The sequence below is a fragment of the Grammomys surdaster genome, unplaced genomic scaffold (genome assembly GCF_004785775.1).
Source record: "Grammomys surdaster isolate TR1022 unplaced genomic scaffold, NIH_TR_1.0 150, whole genome shotgun sequence".
Lineage (NCBI taxonomy): Eukaryota > Metazoa > Chordata > Mammalia > Rodentia > Muridae > Grammomys > Grammomys surdaster.
This window is the reverse complement of record NW_021604608.1, coordinates 7,363,346-7,389,185: the sequence shown is the minus strand read 5'-3', so window position 1 is coordinate 7,389,185 and position 25,840 is coordinate 7,363,346. Positions and strand designations below refer to the sequence as shown.

The 25,840-nt window shown below is 35.7% G+C and overlaps 1 protein-coding gene across 1 annotated transcript in view; it reads left to right on the top strand.

Annotated features, from left to right (window-relative positions):
• The window catches only part of Dhx15 (DEAH-box helicase 15), a 39,841-nt gene extending 21,642 nt beyond the window's left edge, over positions 1–18,199 (top strand). Inside the window, exons 6-14 of the mRNA XM_028765234.1 lie at positions 1,808–1,975; positions 4,652–4,738; positions 5,596–5,745; positions 6,342–6,450; positions 7,206–7,397; positions 10,149–10,271; positions 13,358–13,548; positions 16,423–16,592; positions 17,630–18,199. Coding sequence (XP_028621067.1) covers positions 1,808–1,975; positions 4,652–4,738; positions 5,596–5,745; positions 6,342–6,450; positions 7,206–7,397; positions 10,149–10,271; positions 13,358–13,548; positions 16,423–16,592; positions 17,630–17,747 — 1,308 coding nt within the window. The 3' untranslated portion in view covers positions 17,748–18,199. The remainder of the gene's footprint in view (positions 1–1,807; positions 1,976–4,651; positions 4,739–5,595; positions 5,746–6,341; positions 6,451–7,205; positions 7,398–10,148; positions 10,272–13,357; positions 13,549–16,422; positions 16,593–17,629) is intronic.
• The last annotated feature ends 7,641 nt before the right edge of the window (positions 18,200–25,840 follow it).

Genomic DNA, 25,840 nt, shown 5'->3' with positions numbered 1-25,840 from the left:
GAGGAAAGCAGTAAGCTTCATGTTTTCAGCTGTTTGATGGCATGTTGTGAAATGAAGTAAAATTATAGTTATGAACTATGTTTTGAGTTTGAAGACTTTAGCTGGTTTTTTTTGCATAGATTTCTTTATTATGTTTACTAAAGTCTTTTTTAATACATGAAATGTAGATGTTAGGCTTATTACTTACCTGTTAATGTGAGCTGAAATATTAGGAGTCTAATTTTCTTTATTTAAAATTTCTTCCACTGTGATCTTAATTCCATATTAACATGCCAGCAGGGGGCATTCTGATCTACATAGAACATTTAAAAGCAATCTTTTTCTTAAAAAGACTTTAATTTTTTTCAAATAGATGACATTGATTTTTCATCTTCTAGAAACTTGAGATCTCAAACTTTGGATTCTTAGTAGTAATTTCCTTCTGTCAAAACAACCGTATGATGCTTAAGAAAATTGCTATTTCTTAGGCAAAAAAAGATTGTTCTATCCAAGGATTTTATATTTTTTAAAGATTTATGTGTATGCATGCGTGTTTGCATATGTGTATTATGTTTGTGCATCAGACATGTACCTTGTGTTCTTGGGGCCAGAACAGAGGACCAAATACACTGGAACTGGAGTTACAGGTCATTGTGAGCTACCATATTGATGCTGGGAATAGCCAGTACTTTAAACTGCTGGCCAACCTCAAAATTTCTTTTATTTATATATATGTGTGTGTGTGTGTGTGTGTGTGTGTGTGTGTGTGTGTGTGTGTGTATGTATATTCTCCTTATGTTCATTGATTGATGTTTTCCCTGTATGTATGTCTGTGTGAATGTGTCAGATCTTGGAGTTACAGTTGTGAGCTTCCATATGGGTGCTGGGATTTGAACCCAGGTCCTCTGGAAGACAAGTAGTGCTCTTAACAGTAAGCCATCTCTCCAGCCTCAAATTTTATATTCTTCAACACAGAAACTATTACAAATTGGTTTAAAATCATTGTCAGGAAACCTAATTTGATTAAAAACCAATTTATCTGAAAATCCTTTTTTTCTCTTTACTCTTTGAGTAAACAGTTTGTTACTATAGCTGACTGCCTAGTTAATACATGAAAGATTGTTTAGTAATTGTTTAATATATTTTCAAGTTTAATTGCTTCAGCAAAACATTTATTGTCCATCATCAGCCTTCCTTTTTAAAGACATTTGCTACCTCCAGAGCTACTGCTCCTTTCCCACATGCATTTATTATGTCTTTCTTTAAATTTGTATTTGAATACAAATGCATTGGATTAGTTTGTCATGGTGGAGAGCATTCTGAAGTGGCCCTAAGGCATTTGTGTCAGCATACTTATGAAATATCTATGTTGATATTGTAAAGGTGCTTGTTCTTATTAGACACAATGAAGCAATTCTTCCATATAATTGCATTAGTGATATGTGACATTAAAGCCTAATTGCTGTATTTTAAATATCTAGCACATTAGTTTCTTTTAGATTATGAAAATGAAAAGGTTATGAGTGCAGTTAAATATTCCTGGGTGAGAAATTTCAATTTTAATATAATTTGTCGAGAATTAATTAGGATGTCTGAGTCTTCAAGAAAAGGGGTATGGAATGCAAATATGGTATTTACATATTTGCTCAATAACAGAAATCAAAATTTCTTTGGTTGTTTTGAAATCAGACTGATCATTTCTTTAATTTTGGTTATCAAATTTGAAATATGTTATCCATGAATGAAGGCAGATTATAGATATGTCAAATGGAATGCATATAATGAGGATGAATTTTGTTTTCATACTCTTAACATTTTTATTTTGTAGGAAATTGATGAGGCCTGTAAGAGAATAAAGCGTGAAGTTGATGATTTGGGCCCTGAAGTTGGTGATATTAAAATCATTCCATTGTATTCTACACTTCCACCCCAGCAGCAACAACGCATTTTTGAGCCACCACCTCCAAAAAAACAGAATGGAGCAATTGGAAGAAAGGTAACATTAAATATTCTCTGTAGTCATTTTATTGATAGTAGAAAACCTACCATTGTCACTCATAAAATAGAAGCTAGATGTCATGGTACATGCCTGTGATTCTAGCACTCTCTGACAGGAGAGGCAGGATGATAAAGAGTTTAAAACTAGCCTAGGTTATGAATGGAATATGCCTAAAAAAAAGGAGTTAGCACAAATTCAAGGCAGCCTTACTTGATCTGCATAGTGAGACCCTGGCCCAAAGAAAACAGCAAAAACCCACAATCACTGCCATCACCCAAAGCTATGAACGAGTAATTGGCCACACCAGAATAATCTGCATTTCAGAAGTGAATGGGAAAATGTATCAAAGTACATGTTTGGACCCTTTAAGAAAATGAACTGCTTCCTCCCACAGAGGCAGTTTGTTCTTAGCAGGTAATAGAGTGCTTAGGATGGTCAGGGAAAGCGAGGACAAGTTGGCCAAATGTTGTCTTGTTAGATATATGACACTCTAAAACTAAGTGACTGTTTTTTAAAGTTTGTGCTTTGTCCCCTTCTTAGAATTTTGTCTTAAGAGAATAAAATTTTAAGTCGACAAGTGTTAAATGTTGACTCTGTATAGAATCTGAAGCGTTAACCACACTGAATAAATACATGAATTCCTTGAAGGCAGAAACCATGTTAACATTCTTTGATAGAGGGATATGTAGTTTTCTTGGGTGAGGGAGCAAGGCACTTCAGCTGAGGCACTGTGCTCAGGACCAGTTTCAAAATAAGTAAAGATGTTAAGATTTAGGTCTAAAACTTGAAAATAAGACTGCACAGTTGAAAAATACCAGAGCATGAATTCAACTTGAGAAAGTTCTTACTAGTTTCCAGTCTAATTAGTGCTTCATTGGGTTGAAGTTTTCATCAGTGCATTCATTCTCTAAGACATCTTAAATCATTTCTGGTAGTTATTATGCTGTCTAGGAAGAGCTCAATGGACTAAATTTGTTGTGAAAGTATTTATATTTTGTATGTCTATAGTTTTAGTTATTACACCAAACTCAAAGCTACGGCAGGATGTAAAAACAAAAGCAAGAACAACTTACTCTATAGTCTAGTCTGGTCTTGAGAATCATTCTACCTGAGTTTCCTTAGTGTTGGAATAGCAAGCATGAGGAGGCAATCTTGCTCTCAAACCTGTATTAATTAGTCTAGTATGGGGAGTTTTGAAAGCAAATTGACGCTTAGGGATGTTAATACCTTCATAGTATTCTGGTTTGATTTCTAGCTCTGATCTTGGTTAACTTTGTTCAAGCTACAACAAAACTGACTTTTTGCAAGAATAGTGCAAATGGGTTGTACTCTGTTACCATTAATGTTAAGCATCATATGTTTGTTTCCCTTCTAATTATTGATTGTTTAAATATGTGATCTATAGAAAGTAAAAACAACTTCTGTTTGTCAGTGTTTTTCTTACATTGACCAGTGTAAAAGACATTTTTTATATTAAATCTGAAATATTTGTTGCTAGATGCCAAGGTTTTCTGCAGTATTTTGGTAATCTTCCAGTTAGATATGAAATCTATATTATTTAAAGTAATGAACATTAGGTACTGAATTTAAGGTTTTGAATTAAGGCTGCTCTCTTTTTTTCTGAAGTAAAAGAATGGGGATGAATATAAGTTCTTTCCGTTCTTGTGTTTCTATAGTCATACTTATGTATAAGGCCTGGGCTAAGCTGACCCTGTGTTCTGAGAAATTTTCTCAGAACATTCAGGTTCTATGCTGGAAAGCTTTTTTATCTTCAAGTAGAAGATAACCTCATTTTAATTCTCAAAGCATTCTTTGTCATTTACACTTTCAATGTCTAACCTCACCTTCCAAATAATAAAAGCTATGTAGGAGCAGACTTTGATACATCAGTGTGAACTTCTTGCATACATGTCTCCAAATATCAGCATTACCATCAAGAAATAGACATTTCCTTTTATTTTAGTAGAAAAAGAATTTAATATCATTTCCCAAGTAAAACCAATTTTGTCCCCCCCCCCCCTTTATTTGACCAGACCTTTTTTTTTTTAAACTTGCTAGTCAAGCATTCTCTAAGCTGAGTGAGCCCTCTCAAAGTAATTTCTGAAGACATTCTAAAATCTAGGAAAAACATGCAAATTCAGCAAGACTATCATAATAGTATATGAATGCATCAAATATCATTCCCTTTTAGTAATTTTTTTTTTTTTTTGCTAAATTATGCACTCTTCTTCCTAAACCCTTTACACTTCTTTGTGAGGATCTGCCAGTTCTTACTGGATTGTACCTTGGTTTTGTTAGTTTTTGTTTTTATTTATTTTTGTTCACTCTGCCAGTTTTTTAAACTATTGGTGTGTGTTTTTGTGTTATACATGTGACATTTTCCTTGTAAATGTTGGCTGAAAAATACTGGAGTACATACTATGTGAACTTTGAAGGGATATTCAATCTAAGAGATCTTATAAACTCTGCCTAATAGTGTTTTATTACTTGCCTTTTGATGCTACATTTCTATTTGTATAATCACTGTGCTTGATAATCATGTATTGATAAAGAATTGCTATTAGTTGAAATGATTAATATTGCACTTTTAGTTCGTCTTATTTACTAGTTTAAAAGTTCTTTTGTTCGTGACAGTAAGTTAAGTCATGGTAATTTTGCTTGATTTCTGAACAGGTGGTTGTGTCAACTAATATTGCAGAGACCTCTTTGACAATAGACGGTGTGGTGTTTGTAATTGACCCTGGATTTGCAAAACAAAAGGTAGCTATGGCTGGAGCTTACTTTACATGTGAACTGAGGTGCTAACTTGTTCATCTTGTGGCTTAAACAGTTTTTCAGGGTTACTTTTCTAATTTTGAGTTTCATTTTCAAATTTATAACAAGAGCCTTGTGTTCTCTCTTGCTCTCAGAAATTAATGCTGTGTTCAGTATTCTAGGCCACACTTTTCCACATGCTCCAGAATAAAGTTTTGTGTTCTTTTATGTATGATGATGGTGGCTTAGGAATGTGGTCTCATGTATGGAGAGAAGTGGTAGTAATAAAAAATACTGGATCATACCTATTTAGGTCAGCCAGTTGTCCAGAATTAGTTTCTATATTGTATGCTGGCTATACTTTTGGAATACTTTAATCCTCTAGGGAAAGGAACACCAGTTACTTCTAAGTGAATAGTTGCTAAAATGTTCAAACATGTTTTAGATAAGTTATTACATTGTAATCTTTAGGTGTATTATTAGCAGAAAACTTTTGTCATTAAAGTGAATGCATGTGACATTTATTGCCTATTCTTAAGAACAGTTATTAAATTGCTGTCTGTTTGTCTTTCCTTGGGGTAGGGGACAAGCAAAATTCTTCACTAAACAACATAGCCAAGTTTAAGTTGAGAGAGACAGATGTAAGCCATCTGTATGTTAGACATTTTTAGCCTCAGTCTTTTGGAATGGTAGCCAGAATACCTAAAAGAAAGGTAGGCCATGAGATGAACAGTGTGGAAGCTGATTGTCATGGTCAGCAAACTACCTGTTATTCGACATTAATTGTGGCCTGTGAGTGCTGTGTTGGGTTTAATTTCGTGTTTTACTGAAGAAAGAATCATAAACTGTTTCCATTCACATAGGTATATAATCCTAGAATCAGAGTCGAGTCTCTTTTGGTGACAGCAATTAGTAAAGCTTCAGCTCAGCAAAGGGCTGGTCGAGCTGGACGTACCAGACCTGGGAAATGCTTCAGGCTTTACACAGAGAAAGCTTATAAAACAGAAATGCAGGTAAGGAGTAATGCTATTCCTTGTGCATTTAGAATAGTAAATATAATGTTCTAGTTGAAGAAAAGGAACTTCCTTTATTTTAGCTAACATTTTTGAAAAGTGGTTCTTAACTTGTGGATTGCGATCCCTTTGGGTGTTCTAAGGCATCAAAAAACATGGCTGTTTACATTACAATTCACAGCAGTAGCAAAATTACAGTTATGAAGTAGCAGTGAAAATAACTTGAATGGTTGGGGGGTTCTCATAACATGAGGCACTCTATTAAAGGGCCGTAGCATTAAGAAGACTGAGAACCGCTGTTTTAGAGCCTTAAGTGCCTTACCTTTGCCCCAGATCAGTTATGATATAGCATATTGATACATCTGATTTATGTTTGATTTCAAGTTGAGGTGGCTATCTCTAAAACTTAAATATTACAGAAATAGTTGGGGGGGGAAAGGTGTTTGTTTGTTTGTTTGTTTGTTTGTTTTAGGATAATCCCAAGTGTTTTTTTCCCCTGTGAGATATATGTACAAGCTTTGAAATGCCAAAGCAAAGATTAATGGGGGAAGGACAGAGGGTATTATTACCATAACATGTGCTTTTATTTTTATTAGGATAATACCTATCCTGAGATTCTACGTTCTAATTTAGGATCAGTTGTATTACAACTGAAGAAGCTTGGTATTGATGACTTGGTACATTTTGATTTTATGGACCCACCAGGTATGACTTAAAACATCATCTTTTATCAGCTCTGTTCATTGAAGATGTTTTTCTTTAAATTCTATAAAGTATATATGTATTAAGTACATTTTATCTTTTGCTTCCATTATGCATTAAGATTGATTTTATGGAGTAGTAGTAAAACTTTAAAATTGTGGCAGTTAATTAATGAGAGAAAGTTAAATTCTGGGAATTTAATTATTGTTAGGGCAAGCAAATATAAAAGTTATATTTTGGGGCCTAGAAAGTGGTTCTGCTCTCCCAGAGGTCCTGAGTTCAATTCCCAGCAACCACATGGTAGCTTACAACCATCTGTAATGGGATCTGACGCCCACTTCTGGTGTGTCTGAAGAGAGCAATGGTGTATTCATACACATAAAATAAATAAATAAATAATTTAAAAAAGAACTTTTTTAAAAAATTATTTTTTTATACTTCTATTTCTTCTAATTTTATACTTTTAATTTTTCATGGAAAAATAATTGTCTGCTGGCTTTAGTCATACTAAAGATATCATTGAATTGATCCTAGCTTCTAAATGTGGGAGTTATAGGTATTTCCCACAATGCCTGGCTTGAAAGTCATTTTAGTGTAGTATTGTGTCCTCTATCTGTATTATTGAATTTGATGATGATTTGAGTTCTGAACTGGGTCCAGTAATGAATGAAAAATGAAATTGCTTAGAATAGTTTGCACTTTGTCATATTTTCGCTTACTTAAGACAACTCGTCTAATAGATTGCCTTTTCCCCTTAGCTCCTGAAACTCTGATGAGAGCCTTAGAACTTTTGAATTATTTGGCTGCTTTAAATGATGATGGAGATCTGACTGAATTGGGATCCATGATGGCGGAGTTTCCTTTAGATCCACAGCTCGCTAAAATGGTTATTGCAAGTTGTGACTACAACTGTTCTAATGAGGTCCTATCTATTACTGCTATGTTGTCAGGTAATAGAGGGAGAGGGACCAAAAACCCAGCTCTTCAGTTTGGGTGGACTTCCCTTCTGTTGGTTACTGTATTATTATTATCATTATCATTATTATTATCATCATCATTACTACTACTCAATACGGTAATAGATTTTACAGATGGATTTAAGGAAGTTAGTTTGTTTCCTAAATATCTTATAAAAATTAGCTTTACAAAAATTTTTACAAAAGTAAAGTTTTTGTGCACAAAATAGAGTAAATCATTGGCTCTATTGAGTACAGAGAGAGATTGCAATAAGAATAAATGCAATTGCAACTGCATTTTTTTTCTTTAGATCCATCAGTCCTATTTTAAAGGTTTATTGAAAGTACACAAATTTTGTAAGTACTTTATACTATTCACTGAGCCTGTGTTACATTTAAATTGAACCTTTTCTACATGTATGTGTATTCAGTGACAAACATGAGTTTCTGATTTAGTGTCATATAGAAGTAGTAATGTATAATTTGGGACTTAAAGCCAAAATCTGATTTTGATATTCTTTTAGAATGGCAGAAAAACACCTGTTTAAAGAAATCTTTTTTATAAACTTGATAATTTTTAAACATTAAGTGTTACATTGAGAAAATAGTGTTCTTTCTTAGTGACAATAAAACTCTAATCTACCTTGGAAATTAGATTTCCAGAAAAGAGAAGAAATACTGCAACAAAGATTTTTTTAAAAAACAAAAAAACAGCTAAAAGTAATCATATTACTGCATATACTACTAGTTTCAGTACTGGAGAGAACTGACTTTTAATTGCAGAGTGGTTTATCAGTTTTGATTACTTATTGCCATAAATTCAAAAATCTATGGAATTAAAGAATTAAGTTTTCTAAAAAAATATAATTATGGCATAGTTCAGATGTATGGTATATTCTAATGGTGTGACTTTTACTTAAGTAGCTAAATGTTTTCTTGCAGAGTTATGACTGATCAGACTCAGAGCAGATGGGCAGGGCAGTATCAATGTTTTAAATAAATTGTCTCATTTGCAGAGGTGGTGGTAGGTTGTTGTCTGCCTTGCTTATATGTTTGTTATATTCTCCCAGTTGTATTTTTCCCAAAGACTTTAGTTTTTAGAGAAAAGGGCAAGAATTATTAGATAGTACTTGTGTTATTTGCTAGGATTTTTTTCCTGTAGGTTTTTAGACATAGTAAACAGTACTGTTGTTGTGTTTAGAATATTAGTCCTTTACAGTTGGTCATTGTGGTGAGATTGAACTCATCAAGCTAGATGTTAGTTTTCTGTGTAGTAGGAATTAGGAAAAGCATAGGATTTACTGGTGGTTGTCTTGACACTATTGAGAATAAACATACATACAGTGTTTTTTTTAAACAAGCCATTTGTGAACCATGTTAAAATTGCAGTGAAGGAGAAGTCAGGACACAAAGCAGTTAGAGCTCGTGAAGCTTTTTTTCCCTCTTTTTTTCCTTTCCCTTTTCTCATTAGTTTGAGGTTCTGGGTTGAAAACCAGAGGCCTATGGGCTCTCATGTTAATGTTTAGAGCTGTGAGATGGTTCCGTACTTTTATGAGTTACCTTGCTTCAGTTACATTAAGCAAGACCTACAATGCTTACTGTGATTGCTTTAACATCTTTTATTTGGCTTCTTTGGCATCTTTAAGGGGAAAACTATACGGGAAAGAGTAATTTGATGCTATGTTTGATCTCATTGTTGATTATTCCCATTATTTTCTATCTGAACTGATCATGATTTTTACTGGTAAGGTTATAAGAGCTTCAAAATATATTGAAAAGTCCCAAGCTTGTTAAGTATTTATTTTGATATTGCTTTTTAAAACTATGGAATTGCTAAAGTGAATTAAGGAAGGTTGTATTTCAAAAAAAATGTAGTGCATACTTTATAAGAACTTAAAAGTTTGAATTAATCTTGAGGCTCTAAACAACTACTGTAGTTCAATATTTTGATGACTGTTTCAGACTAATTGTCAATTCTTTAATATTGGATTTACTTTTCTATTGAGGGTTTGATTCAAAATTTTTTAAACTTGGGGCTTTATTAACTGATTTTTTTATTATTATTAAAATGCTGCAACATTAGACTGAATATCCCAGCCTTCTGGAATTTTCTTAATTCTAAGGCGGTTTAACCTTCCACCACTACTGCTATCATCAAACCCAAGATTTCTTGAATCTTTTTTTTTTTTTTTTAATGTTTACATATGCTTTTACTTACCGGTGCTAATAGTGATACCCACCAGTTGGTATTAGCCACAGATTTAGGAAAACAATTTTGATAGAAATATGGCAGTCGACTGGTTGTTTTAGTTACTCAGTGGGCAAGTACAGCTTCCTAACTACAGCCATTCAGTGGATTGTATGGATGGCCTTTTGAAAATTACAGTTAACTAAAAGGCAATTGATACCATATTTCTGGTTATTGGTAGAGCTATCAGCACTGGTTTTTGAAATAAGTTGAGCTTTCTAGTAATTTGATGGCCTTCAGAATAGCTGTTTTGATGCCTACTTTTAGATCTAGTTAAAATAATCAGGTACTCTGTAGCTTTGAAACCCTCTTGTCTTACAGATGTGGTTAGGTGATGTACCAAATCAAGGTAGTAAACAGTCCAAGATGCAGTTGGAGGCCATCCTGCCCTGCCCTATGCTCTGTGAACTGACCTAGCTAGGCCTTGTTCCTCTATCTGTGAATGCGTGACTCATCGATATGGGCGTTTGTGTTGGGCCCATACCAACCTTGTTTAGTCCCACAGTGTTTTGTTCGCCCCACGGAGGCCAAGAAAGCTGCAGATGAGGCCAAGATGAGATTTGCCCACATAGATGGAGATCATCTGACACTGCTGAATGTCTACCACGCTTTTAAACAAAGTAAGTAAAATTAGATTGAAGGTACTCTTTTGTCTAAATGTCACTTGTAACATAGAAAATGTTTTTCCATCTCAATTTCATTTATAATCTGTGACAAGGTTCATTAGAAAAACTCCTGACTAGCATTTAAAATAGAATTGCTAATCTCTGCCAGAATTGTTTAGGTTTATAATCAAGGGAAAGAGGAACAATTACAGAAAACTTGAAAAATACAGTGATATAAATAAGTGTATAAATTTACTGCCAACATAGAAAAATTGTGGTATGCTTCATGTTTTATTTCTAATTTTGTCATATATTTTCAGTAATTTTATAATACTTATATAATCTTCACTAGCATTTTTATAATAAAACTAACGAACAAGCAATAGGTTTGAGTTCTGTTCTCAGTCATACTGCAAGTGGTCTGTAAACTTTCACTTGCATTGTTTCTTACCTTTAAAATTAAAAGCCATTAGTTGCCCACTTAATTATTAAATTTTTCTAATTTTATATCAAGGCAGTTATGAAATTCAAATATACTAGTAGTGTTTTTATATGTATTTTGACTTTTGGGTAGGTATTTGGTGAAAATATTAAACGATGGATACCCAAAGGTGTCTACTCTGCCTATTGTATTAGCAACAGGAGCCAGAGGTGGAAAATTAATTAGAAAGTAATATGAATTCCCTAGAGGCATGGTTTTTAGTTAAATGCTTCTAGTTACCAGGAAAGGGGTGGTAAGCCTTGGTGGGTTTTAGACCTGTTACTCTGTGTCCTTGTATTATACTAGAGGCAGCAAATATATTTCAAAGTAGAACAGTTAGTCTTATTCACTAACTGCTATCTTTTAAAATACAAACTTTTGGGGCTGGAGAGATGGCTCAGTGATTAGGGACCCCTTTCTGTTCTTCCTGAGGACCTGAGTTCAGTTCCTATCACCTATACTGGATGATTACAGCAACTGTTACTCTAGTTCCAGGAAGATCTGAAGACTTAGGCCGGTAACTTACCTGCTCCCACACACAGAATTAAAAAAACAAAACATAAAATGCAGTTTTTAAAAATAAAAATTTCATATCACCATACCATTATTTGAATTTCACATTTTGTTTATTGAATCTGAGATCTTGAAATATGGGGAAGCTAAGATGTCATGTTAATAAAATGACGTCTTAATATTTGTACAATGTTTACAATTAAAAATTTTAAGTTATTTTTAAAACCTTTATATGTAGAGAGGCCTCATTCTAAGCTATAAGTGACTTGCTTTTGAATATTGAGAGTAGCTCTTGGCATTGTAAGGAGTGAAGAGCAAACATTTGTTTAGATTTTTCTCTATCCAATTTAGTTATTTTTTTTATCAATTTAGAAATATGGTAGAGCCATCAGGTGATATGTAGTTATCTTAACTAACATTGTCATTTGATTGGTCATTTGGCTAGTTAGTTGATTTATCCATCCAAGCAGACATTAAACTTGGGTGATACTTTTTCTGAGTAGCTAGGACAACAGGTGTGTTTAACCATGGCAAGCTTTTTTTTTTTTTTTTTTTTTTGGCTTTTCGAGACAGGATTTCTCTGTGTAGCCCTGGCTGTCCTGGAACTCACTTTGCAGATTAGGCTGGCCTCAAACTCAGAAATCCACCTGCCTCTTGCCTCCCAAGTGCTGAGATTAAAGGCGTGCGCCACTGCTGCCCAGCTGGCAAGCTCTTATTAGTCTTTGATACTTGAGTTTTAAAAATTGGGAAACTTTAAAAAGCTGCACTCTTGATTAGGTATGTAAATCAACATCTTAGTTTAGAGATCTTCATTGCCCAACTTTTGGTCATATTTATTTGGAAGATGTATTTCATAGTCCTTCTTATTCTTAATTCAAAAATGGCGGTATAGTCTGTAAAATGATAAGCCTGTCTACTTACAAGTCTGTTTAAGACTTGATGAACATTTCAGTTGTTTGAATCCCAGCACCAAGTACAAATTGTACTTGGATAATAGATACTAATACAAGTACTACAGATAATAGAGCAGCTGAGGAAGATCCACCTGGTTCTAGTTTTTAATGCTTTCTTTTTTTTTTTAATTACACTTCAATTTTGCTACCCTCTCAATTTTATCAGTATCAAAAGATCTGTGAAGCAAATGATGCAGTTTCCTTGTGTGACTGTCATTAAAAATAGGCTACTCCAAAAGGATTATTTCCTTTGATACATTTTGAGCTCTGAGTTGAATAATACTGGTTTGAAAGTTTTTCAAGAAATCATTAGAGAATACCATTTTGATAATATATGTAGTAAAAATTATTAATACTTGGCATGCTTATTCATAGGCCTTGGAAGACACAGATGACAATAAAATCTTGCTTGTAAATTGCCGAGGCAGGTGTTGTTGCAGTCAGAATTTAGCATCACGGTGTAGAGGACTAGTTTAGGCACAGTTAGAGAGCATCATGCTACTTGTTTGAAGTTCACTTCATTAATGTTGTATTTGATTTTCTTCAGCTAAGGCTGTGATTTCTTTGAAAATGAGCAAAATCTGGCATTTTACCAAGTTCTCTGAATCTACCAGTGTCTAATAAATCCTTTGTTGGAAACAGCCAGGTGGCTGTAAATAGGTAAATAATTCAATTTGCTAAGAACCATTGATTCAAAATCATTGTTTTACTACCAGTTAGCCAGAAACCTCCATACTGTTTCTTTGAATTCATTTGAATAAGGTTTATTGCTTGTTTTCTTTAAGAAATGTCGGTAACTATTTAGAGATGTATATAAATGTTCTCTCTTAGTTGTTTAGTTTATACAGATTTTGTGTTGTTTGTGAGCCTTTGTTTCTGTCTGTTTGTCTGTGGGTAATATGAGTGCCTGAGGAGACCAGAGGCTTCAGGTCCCCCTGGACCTGGAGCTGCAGGTGCCCCAACGTGAGCCGCGCAGCAGAGGTGCTAGGAACCAACCTCTGGTTCTCTGAGAAAGCAGTATACACTGTTAACCACTTAGCCATCTTTCCAGCCCCGTAGCCTATTCTTTTTCTTTTATAAAAAGTTGCCTTTCAAAATTTTCTACTGTGTGGATGATTCATGGTCCCTCTTTTTCCTTCCCTCCTACTTTCTAGATCATGAATCTGTTCAGTGGTGTTATGACAACTTCATTAACTACCGGTCCCTGATGTCTGCAGACAATGTACGCCAGCAGCTATCAAGAATTATGGACAGATTTAATTTGCCCCGTCGAAGTACTGATTTCACAAGCAGGGACTATTATATTAATATAAGAAAAGCTTTGGTTACTGGGTATTTTATGCAGGTAAGTAGTTAAGTGACCAGGTAGTATTTGCTTTTGGTTTGAGCTGAAGAGTTGAATAAAATGTTGATTCTTACTGTTATGTCTAGTTTCTTTGAATGACTAATGCAGAATGATGTCTAATGAGTAACAAGTTAGTGCCTTAATTAGCTAAGTTAGAAGTTTTGTTTGTGTGGATATAATTTTAGAAGTACATGATTTTTGTAACTGGAATCTTTGTTGTAACAAATGAGTACTTTGACTATTCCAGGTACAGATATAAGTGTTAGCCCTTGAGTTTTGATAAATCTATTAAAGTTTCTCAAAATCTTGGTCTTAGTTTAAAGTGTATAAGGCCACCAGTGAAGCTGTCATAAGTGTACAGTTTATTTTCCTCTTTAAGCGTTTCCCCATTTATTATTTTATATGTGACTGTTTTGCCTGAGTGTGTGTGTGTACACTGTGTGCACTGCCCACTGGAAGAACAGCTAGCTCTCTTAGACTCTTGAGCCAACTCTCCAGCCTCCATGCCTCCACATTAAATGACTACATGTCTTTTGTGTTTCTACACAGTGCTTACTGGTATTTATAACTAACTTTGGACATGTAAAATCCAAGTGTCCTTTGGTTTAAACCATTCTGAATTTTTCCTTATAAGTTACTTAGTTTAAATGTATGTATTAGGGGTCATTGGAATAGTAATAAAAAGCAGATAAATACTCTTCATTTTATTATGTGTAGGTATTTTGTCTGGATAACTTGCATACCTGGGTGCAAGTAGAGGTTTCAGATACTCTGAAGTTGGAGTTGTAAATCACCATGTGGATGCTGGGAATTGAACCTGAGTCTCTTGGAAGAGGAGAAAGTAGTCTTAACTGCTAAGCTACTTCTGTAGCTACTGAAAATTTAAGAGCCACGTAAATCAAAATAATGTTTGAAAACTCTTCTAGTAGTTCAAACTACATTGCTTGAGTTAAATTTATTTTTTAAAATAGTCTGTCTCATGCTTGTTTATTCTGTGTTTGAATGTTTCTTAAACCAGTTATATTGGCCTTAAAGCCATTTGCGTTCAATAGCTAGAAAGAATCTGGATGCATTTGGTTCCATAAACTAAAATCAAAGGAGATCCTGTGAAGTATCTGTCTTTGAATTAAAGTATCAGAAAAAAGTGGATTGATGGTTTTTGTGAATGAGTCCCACAAAAGGGTGGCCTTAAACTTGAATGGTTCTTTTGTCATGTCAAGTGCTGGGATTGCAGGTGTCTGTAGTTCTATGGCTAGGAACAATGCTTATTTACAATACAATCAGGCATAGATGCATTTTTCTTAATTATATTTTAATATATACTAGTATGTACTAGCTTTTTCTAGGTATTTCTTTTTTTTTATTCTTTGACATGCCTTTATTACTCTTATCGACCAGATGAGATGTGACTAAAACTTCATAAAGGTGTGCTTCACAGTTTATATAATGTGTTGATCTTTTCTATTCTTGTTACTTTTTTTTCTTTTTCCAATCTTTTTTTATTGGATATTTTATTTATTTACATTTCAGATGCTATCCCTTTTCCCCATTTCCTCTCCCTAGAAAACCCCTATCCCACACCCCCCCACCCTTTTGCTTTTATACCATTTTAATTACATGTAAGTATTAAGATCAGTTCTAGGTTGAGGAACAAGCAATACAGTAGATGCAAATAGTCAAGGAACAAGCACGACAATAAACATAAACATTGGCCAAGGACAAGGAAGTGGGCTTCAGGCAGGAATCTGGCATTAGGCTAGAGCAAACAGGTAATTTCAGGCAGGAATCTAAATTTTAAGCTAGAACAAGGAAGTAGGCTTCAGACATGAAAATGACTTTGGGCTAGGACAGGGAAATTGGCTCAGATATTTTGGTCATCCTGATAAGCCCATAGAAATAGTGATCATTAGAGTTTTTTGGTATTTCTTAAATTTTCTCTCTCTCTCTGACACACACACACACACACACACACACACACACACACGATTGATAAAGCTGTGCTTAAGAACTGTAGTATCATGGGCTGGGCTGGAGAGATGACTCAGTGCAGTGAAGAGCACTGGCTGTTCTTCCAGAGGTCCTGAGTTCAATTCCCAGCAACCATCTGTAATAGGATCCGATCAATACCCTCCTCTGGTGTGTCTGAGGAGAACGACAATGAATTCATATACATAAAATACATAAATCTTAAAGGAAACAAAAAGAAGGAAAGCAAACTAAAGAACTATAGTATCTCAGCTCTTATTCTAGGAAATACCAACAAATGAAATGGTACTTGGCACCTAGTATATATTTGGTATAAATATTTACTAATTGTTGTTATTCAGTCACATACTATATAGAGTTGGGAATGGCAAACATTCTTGTCCTGCATTATTAGTTAGGTATTATTAGTTGTTAGATATTATGAATATAAGTGTATAATTAGGACAAGAAAATAGGAAAGAATTCTTTTTTTTGTAGGCTTCTGCATTTGTGCTTAGGTTTCTTTTCTTCGCCTTAGTTATGAGTGTGGTAATCTTTGTCTACTTTGTAGCTAGTGTGTGGTGCTGAAGAGACATGCCTGAGATAGGAATTAGGGCTGGGGAGACCACTCAGTGGTTAAGACTACTCATCCAGAGGACCTGGGTTCAATTCCTAGCACCCATATAAAATCTAAAAACCAACTGTAACTCCAGTTCTAAAGGGATCCAACATTTCTTCTGACCTCCTCAGGCAGCCACACATGTGGTATGCAAATAGGCAAGCAAAACACATGAGCATGTATGCACACACAGTAAAACAAACTCAAGAATATTTTTAAAGTTTTCATATGAATATCCTCACACTGTTTTGTAAGTATGTCATTGGGAGCACTGATTGTTTTTGTTTCAGGTGGCACATTTAGAACGAACGGGGCATTACTTAACTGTGAAAGATAACCAGGTGGTCCAGTTGCATCCCTCTACGGTGCTTGATCACAAGCCTGAATGGGTGCTTTATAATGAGTTTGTGCTGACAACAAAAAATTACATCCGGACATGTACAGATATCAAGCCTGAATGGTAAGAAAGCACACTGTTTTCAATTTTGGTTTTAGTATTTTGTTATGTTTATAGAATATGCCTGGTAGACATATCCTTGCTCATGGTATAGCTTCAACTTCTCAGCTAGGTGTGTATATTCTTGTCTTTAGATTTAGGATTAGCAACATAGTATTTTTTTTTCCCTTTTGTTTTTAAGTCAGTGTTCTGGTGAGAGGACAGTGGGAATGTTAGTGTGGGCAGGGAGTTGAGTGCCATCAGGAGTTTCTTGGTGCCATTTTGTAGTCTCTGTTGGCAGGTATTTGTTTTAGGTTTTTTTTTAAGTATTTTATTTGTCCTTAATTATTTATTAAATGTTGGGGTGTGTTTTTTGACCTACATAAAGATAAAAGGACATCAAATTATTCCCTAGCATATTAGCTTCTAAAAATTGTAATTAAGACTGGCTGTTCAATTTTTAGCAAAATGGTAGCCTTGTGATTTCTTTACCACCACCATTTTTATACTTTATGGGAATGTCAGCCAAGAGTGAACTGGAAAGTGGTTGTGTCACTTAGTATTTCGCGGCTTCCATCTATCACTGATTTATGGCTTTTGACACTTCAGTTGTTTAGCACGTTACCATTTTACTTATGTTTTGCCGAGGGAAAAATGTATAGTTTATAAGAGATACAGTTTATATTTATAATAGTTCTTAATGCTACAGTTCTTAATACTGATGAGATGAAGTTATTTGACTATCAAAACCATAACCTTTAAAATACAGGTTGAAGTGTGGGTGAATGAAACACTCAATAGCTTTGTGTCTTCATATTAATGTAATTAAAGTATTAGAAAAATTAAATCTTGCTACCTTTTTCAGACTTGATAAATTCAACAGATGATAAGTATTTTTGCTAAGCTGATATTTCTTAAACTGGTGTTTGTAAAGATATGGTTTTAAATCTTTTATCATTGATTGGTATTTGAACATTTGCCTTCATTCAGCAGCAGTGTAATTATTAGCAACTCTAGTACTTAAATCTTGATTTCATAACTTTCCCCCCCATTCTGGACAGGTTGGTGAAAATTGCCCCTCAATATTATGACATGAGCAATTTCCCACAGTGTGAAGCAAAGAGACAGTTGGACCGCATTATTGCCAAACTTCAATCCAAGGAATATTCACAGTACTGAATTCAATGCTTAGGACTGAAGTTATTCAGAGGACAGCTTTAAAAGATGAATGAAGTCAAGTTCAAGTTGTGCTCTTCATGTTGGTTCAATAATGGCCTTTATTTGAAAGCTTTTTAATTTTTCTTTACAGTAAATATTCCATTCTGATTTCATAAATTAAACATTTATGCCTCCCTTTTGTGTTGACACTGTAGCTCATACTGGAAAAGTCGATCAATGTTTTGCAGTTTATTGAAAGTAGTTCTATATATAACAATGTTATAAGCATTTCTTTAGAAATGGTTGAAAATGCTTCTAAAATGTGATTATCGACCATGGTATGCATGATCGTTGTAATTGTTGACATTCCTTTTAGAAGTTGTGAAATGTTACAACTTGTGCTTCTGTAGACACAATCTTCTGTCTCCATACAGAGGCACTGACTTCAATAAAGTCTATTTATACTAATCTTGGCCCAAGTCCTTTCGTATCTTTTATTCCAAGAGTCTATAGTGAGTGGCTGCTTTTCCCGAGTATTGGGATTTTTCTTTTTTCATTGTAATTATACTGTTACTACATATTTAGCGTTTTTAAAAAGGAGTACTCCTTAGATACAGAAGCCATTAAACCTGGGTTTTAAAGAGCATAATGTAGCACTTTCTTAGGTTAATCAGTATGTAATCTAATGGGATAAAGTGTGTAATATTTTTTGAAATTGGATCCCCAGAGACAGAATAATGGAAGAATGGCTTTGTCCTCATTCTTAAAGCTCATTTCATAAGGCTGATAGTTTATTACCTTATTAAGTACGTTGTGTCAGGTCTTATTGTACGCAGATGAACAGTTTAAGCACTCTAGCCCCCTAGCACATGTTTATTTGTATTGGATAGGAGGGAACAATATTCTGGATCACAATTAGTTTTCCTAAATATTGAATGTTGGAAGCTTTTATAGTGTAATTTGTATAATGTGTTGAAATGAAAAGTTGAGCTTCCTATTAACAGGCAGTAGACAAACTGACTTTAGTTCCTTCTGGAACTAAAATGAGATGGTTGATGTAGCCAGTCAGAAGTACTGCCTTCACTTACTACTGTTAGTAAATTTAGACGTGCCTTTCTCTTGTTATTTTGCTTTGTTTTAAGACAGGGTCTTCACTATAAAGTCCTGAGTGACCTGCTTGCTGTTCACTGTAGACTAGATTAGCCTCAGAAATCACTGATTTTCCTATCTCTGCCTCATTTTTTTTTTTTTAAAATATGAAAGGGAACTGTATAGTTGTGATCTATTGATGTGTCAGTTTCAGGTGATTTGAATGCTTTTAGTGCACCTCTTACTCTTATTACATGGTGCCTAGTGGTTCAGGATATCTAGAAACCACATCAGAGATGAGGGGAAAACAAAACTAGCTCATTGGCATTGTCAATAAGAGAAAGAAAGTTATCTACAATTGTTTCTGTCTTGTTTAACTGCATCTTAAGAGAAAATTAGAACCAGATTATTAGAGACTTTTAATCCAGCATTTCTAGCAGAACCTACTCAGAAGCTATGAAAAGTACTCAAGTATACCTAACAACCCTAGAATTCTAGGACTGACTCATAGAGTTCATAGAGAAGCTGATTAGAATTCCCTTTTGATTCTGGCTGATGAGCTCATTGCTTGTTAATTTTTGTTGCTCCTGTTGTTCTACCATTGGGTGTTGGGGATTGATCTTAGATTGCTGGGTTTGTTGGGAGATATTTGACTGATGATGCATCTCACTAGTGTAAAATCAAACTTAATCCATATGAAATTTAAAATTGACTAGCTTGGTAGATACTTGTTTACACACTGATTATGTTTTGAATATAATATGTATTAGAGGACTTGGAGAGGGAGTCAGTCACCAGAATTTTTTTTACTGATCTCCCACAAAAACGTGCATTTTTAAGACCTATGAATACAATGCTTCACAGGCAGTCATTACACAAGGGTAAGTATTTAGCCTTGCCACCACTAAGACAAGTATTTCAAGTTATGGAAACTTGAATTTTACTTTGAATTGTCTCAGGCCATTTGAACTCAGCAAAAGTGTTCCTTGATTGCCTTCTCATTGTTACATAGATAAGTTGAACTTAAACCTGAGTGCTTGGCAAGTGTCCTACACTTTGTTTTTAAATTACTATGTGTTGAGTTTTTTTCCTCTTTAGATTGTTGTAGACTCATTGTTTATAATTAACAGATTGTAGGCATTGGAGGTGGAATATTGTGGATTGAAACTAGGATATACTCCACCAGATTTATATACCAGACTTAGAGTAGATTGAACTTGGTCAAGAAGTTCGAAATACAAGAACACGTGGTATACAGCTTTTTAGCTTTGGTGGGTTTTTTTTTTTTTTGTTAGGGGGGAGGGAGAAAGAAAAATTACGAATGCATTGGCCAAAGCCAGTGTCCGGTATCTTCCTGTTACTCTCACCTACTGTTTTGAGACGGGGTCTCCCACTGAGCTTGCAGCCCACTGATTGCCTAGACTGCTAGACTGGCTGTCAGTGAGCTGTGGCTATCCATTCGCGGGTCCATCTTCTCTACTCTTTCGTGGCTAGGGCTACAGATGAGTACCACAGTGGCACCGTGTTTATGTGGTTTTTCCAGACTCAGGTCTTTATGCTTACGTTACTGACTGTTTATACCATTGTTCAAATAAACCTCAGGCATGGTGTGAGGCTTATCTCTAAAGGTAGACTGGTACTATCCAGGAAGGTTAAAAACTTGTCCAAAGAACTATAGATGCCAAGTTCAAGAACTTATCTTTTATTAGAAATGTTTTTCCATATATTATATTCTGATTATGGTTTATCCTCCCTCTCCTCCCACATCTTCCCCATCTCTCGACTATCCAACTCCGTACCTCATATTGTCTCTCTTTAGAAAAAACAAGCAACTAAACAATAAATAGCATGAGTAAAATAAAATAAATAGAATAAAAAGCTAAGTTGTCCTTTGCAAGTGGTTACACAGCTTCACTCTTTTTCTGATTTTATTCCATTGGTAATAGCATCAACATGGGTTTAAACGTGGCTGGTATGGCAGGCACCTTTGCTTTGCTTCTTTACGTCACGCTTATCAAAATTTGTTGGCAAACATCTTTAAAACATTAATAACAATGTCTTTTTGACAATGGTGACTGGGAAGCTGTATTGGACATAACAACCCACCATTGCTTAACTATACCTCTGATGGGACAGGGCAGGCTGCCTTGCATCAAGTTCTTAGACCTTGTAGAATAGAGAATCAAAAAAGAAGTTATGATGCCTCTTGTATTGTTACTAAATGTGACCAGTTATTCAGTCTCAGTCATGGGAATCTGTCTAGAAATCAATCCAATATTGGAAATAACAGTCTTCATTTGGAAGTCTGGTTCTGGACATTTTCAGAGACATATAAGGAAATTAGCTGCAGTTCTCTATGATATGTTAGCAAGAGATAAAGTTGGGGCAGGATCTGGATTTCAAACATATGTTATTACATGTGTTAAGGCTCTTTTAATTGTCAAGTTAAAAATACTTTTGTTTCTTCTACACTATTTATTGTAAGTTGCATTGATTGTTTACCTTCAAATAGACAAGTCTTAAAGGCACAGGAGTAAAGCCAGGAAGCAGAGAGTAAGTCAGCATGAACCATTGGGGTCAGCCACTTGTTTTCACCTAGTCTCCCTTGTGGAGGTTTAATGGTTTTTACATTCCTAGATGATTAGTAGTAGTCTAGCTAACACGGTGTTTAAAGGTCTGCTTTATTGAAGTATAATTTACATATAAGAATTTGTCTTAGGTATATAGTTTGGTAAAGTTAGGCAGATACACAGTAATAATTATATTACCAGCATTTTTTCATTGCCCCTTGAAATTACTGTGTGTCTGTAACCTTTGTTCTCATCAACCATTGCATTTTTCTGTTTTTAGTTTTGCCTTTTAACAGGATCATAAGAGGAATTAGGCCAGTTTATATCTGGCTTCTTGTAAGATTTAAATGTATGTATCAGTGTTTGTATTCATTACTTGTTACATAATTGTACTTATATATTTGCTAGTTAAAAATATTTAGATTTCTATGAATAATGTCATGGACTTATGGATCTTTATGTGGACACTTTTTATATTTCTTGAGTTAACCTTAATCGAGGTTGTTGGATTAAGCAATTAGTCATGTGTAATTTTGAAAGCTTCCAGTTTCAAATTGCTACACTGTTTTGCTACTGGCTTAACAGATTTCATAATTACCCATTTTTCTTAAAATTCTAGTAGGCAAAAACAAAAAGTAAAACATTTTAACAAGTGCCTATCACAAAACAGACTACTGTGGTGAAGGTTGTGAATTAGAACTGCTTTGGATTTAAATTTTAGCTAACCAGCTAATTTAGGTTTGAAGTAGAGGCAACAGGCAGGTAGCCAAATGAGTCAGATGTAGACTACCCATGAGTATGTATGATCTTCACGAGGTATTTTTAGCCAAATAGTCATTTTAATATCCAGGAGGGAACTCATATTTTTCTAAAAATGCACAAATTGATCATCTGATCTCTATGAAGTCCAGCATGTGAGAGTGGGCTTATGCTTGCAGAAATCATTGGACATTTTAAAGAAGAAATTTTGATTTAATTAAATCCGAATAGAGGAGCAGAATGAATTAAGATGTGGCTGTTTTAGGGGATGACTGAGACTGTTAGTGAACAGAAGTTAATGCTTAATGTTAGCTGCATGTCAGTTGAGATTGTACAACTGTTCCCAAGAGATGGAGCTAGAAGATACTTGAGGTATTTGGATATCACTGTTCAGTGTCTTAACAAAGAACCTGGTATTTAATCCAGGGGACAATTGACCAGAGTTAGTAACCACATTCTCAAAAAGGGAAACTTGTTTATTTTCGTGTAGTCAGTTACTTTCAGAACTTTTTAAAGCTGATTCTTGATAGTGAGAAAACAGTTACTTTTATTTAGTGTGCTTTTTTAATGTATGATCTGTACAAAAACATACTGAAGCTTACTTGGTCAAAATAAGATTCTTAAAACTTTATATTTGTGTGTTTTATATAGCTTAGTTCCTGTGTTTAATCATTCATTTCTAGTGAAATTTTGAACTTGAAATAAGTTTATATATTTTTTTTTCCTCTATCTTTCTATACCTGCAAGGAGCTGCCATTGAAGGAACTCACTAAACTTTAGACTGGTGCGCCTGCATCTCACAGGGCCTTTGTACAGGAATTCTATTTCCTTCCTGTAAAAAAAGATTTCACAAAGGGCTGGCTGCTGTAGCAGTGTCTTCAGTACATAGATCTACTCCTGGTAACTTTGTAGTTGATGGAGAGGAGACTGGGGAAGCCTCCAAAACCCAAGTTACCCACAGTTGTCATGTGATGACAGATACGTTTTGGTAGAGTACTGATTGTACGTGAGTAGCAGGTTTTATCCAGCAGGCAAGGTTGCAGGCAGTAGAGAAAATAGCGCTGTGGGAGGAAAGAAAGAAGTCAGTAGTGGAGGTTGTTGCAGGGTCTCAGAATTTCAGATCATAACTGAGTGGCACACATAGCCCAGGGCAGATGACCTTTCTCCTGAGTTTGGACAAAGTGGAACTAAAGGTCACTGGCCAGATCATCAGTGTTCAGTCATGCCGACTGTGCACGGCTTGGTGGTATTGACATGTGTTATCCAGTGCCAGTCCTCGGTCAGGTGCATGCTTCTAGGATTGTGGTACTCATAGTAGTTTTGAACGATGCCCAGGCTCTGCCCTCGTTCCTGGTGGACCAGGTGGAGCTAGCATTGCTGGCGGTTTTGTCGACTTGGCTCTGTAATCTCAGCTAGTCTAACATGACAGTACTCTTTGCCACAGAGATTACAGGTCTCCCACTGTACCCATCTCCCCAGTCTAGTTTTCCACTCTGAAATTACAAGAAGTGAGCATGAAAGAGCAAATAACAAGGAAGGTTAGAAGAAGTAGGGTTTTTGTTTAGAGCCTTTTTTTATGTGTATGGAAGGCATGTGCACTGTGTGTGGGTCTGGTCCTTTCAGACTTAGTGATGGCTGTGAGCTACCGCTTTTTTTCTGGGAACTGGACCCAAGTCCTTTGGTAGAACAGCTAGTGATCTAACCGATAAGCCATCCAGCCAGCCCCAAGGTGGGTGTGAAAAGCTGGTGGTTACCTTATTCTAGCAGGTTTCAGTACAGTCACTCTTGATGGTGGCAGTGGAGTAATGCCGGGCACATCTGAGCATGCTTACTCTCAAGGTTTGTTGGCTAGAAACCTAGCATGGTAAGCTTTATTTTCTGCTTGCTCACACCAAACTGCCTTTTGTTGAGACTTCGAGCCATCCTGGTAGTGCGTCTTTACCATCTTTCCATCTCTAGACATTTGAAATTCAGAGCAGTTCTGTTCTGCTAGACTGTGAGAGCCATGTTCTTAAGTATGTCTCTAATGTAGCACCAAGGCCAGCATGCTGTAATTTTTCAGCTTTTATTTTAACTTCGTAGTTAATGTTTTACATTAACACATACAAAAATCGGTTTTATTTTTGCTTCAAAAAAGCTATCACTTGTGTGTGCACCCATGCCCATGGCATGCCTGTGGAGGTTAGGGGACATTCTGCGGGGGACAGTTCTACTGTGTGGGTCCTAGAGATCAGACTCAGGTTCGTAACTCTGCTGCAAGAGCTTGTACCCTCTGAGCTATCTGAGGACCCTCACTGTGGCATTTCTGTGTATCTGCATTTGCTTCCCTGTCCCCATCCGTGCTCTCTACCCCTACCCCTAGCAGATCTATTAAAAATGTACCTGCTTTGACTTGTTTTTATGGCTGGCTTTGTCTTGCTCTGTGGTTCTTCAGTCCTTTTTCCCCTACTAAGCTAGAAACTGGACCAAGCACCAAGGTGGAGTGAGGTCGATAATCTGAAGCAGTGAGCAGAGGATAGCAAGCATCCTGAACAGGCTGGTGTGGGTTTGGACACTGGCCCTCTACTTTTCCCTGTGCTCTTCTGGCAAAGAGATGGTGGGCTAGTGACTTTCTGGAATCATCTCATCATTTGTGGAAGGGAAGGACTGGTTCCTGGGAGTACCTAACACCTGGTCAGCGGATTGCCATAACTGGCATTTTTCTCATCCTTCACCATTGCAGCTAGAACTAACTAAGCAGTAGTTGTGGAGTGCAAGTGAAGTCGTGATGTGTGAGAGAGCACAGTAATCCCCAGCTCCACGGATTCTTAGTTGGAGTTTTCTGAAGAGCGTCCACATGTAGATGTGGACATCACCTTGTGACTGGAGGCCTTCACTGGGTTCGAGAAAGAACCACAAGTTTTCTATCCATGGAGAAGCCACATTTCATTATTGACTTGTGTAGTGTTTGTGACAATGCTTGTCATAGATTCAGTTGCAGTTAGTCTGACTGCAAATCAATGGCCCGAGACTGTGTGTCTACAAAGGGGATTTGGGGTGTACTGTTAGGTTTGCAGGGAAGGAGACTACTTGTTCTAACCCTTGTTGTCAGTCTGCAGAGGATGTCTGGTTCCTTCCCTGTAGAGACAGAGGAGCTTTCTGAGACATGTCACTTTGGTTTGTACTATCCCTCACCGCTACCCCATCCCCAGTTCCAAAAATGGCAAAAGGCATATTCAAGTGGTACAAGAGAGGTTCTTAGCCTGCTGGACTTCTAGTAGAAAAACAAATGTTTTTTTGGGCATTTTGTTTTGTGGCCAGATTTTATCTACTTAGTAATTCTGAGTAGTTTCAGCCTGTGCTTATATTTGAGGGATTTCTTACAGCTTGTAGTAGTGCTGCTCTGAAAGCGTTCCATAGCCATTAGGTTTCTTATAGAATCTCTTAGGTCGTTTAGATTTCTCTTTATGGTTGCTGTTTTAAATTATGATGTTTACTAGAAAAAATTATAATTAAAAGTGAACTGTCATTTCATCACTCCCATGACTTTCTCATCTAGGTAATTATTTGGTTTCTGGCTACAGCATTACCACCCTAACTAATTTTCTTATTCTCTCTTTCTCTTTCTCTTTCTCTCCCTCTCTCTTCCTCCCTCTCTCTCTCTCTCTCTCTCTCTCTCTCTCTCTCTCTCTCTCTCTCTCTCTCCCCCTCCCTCCC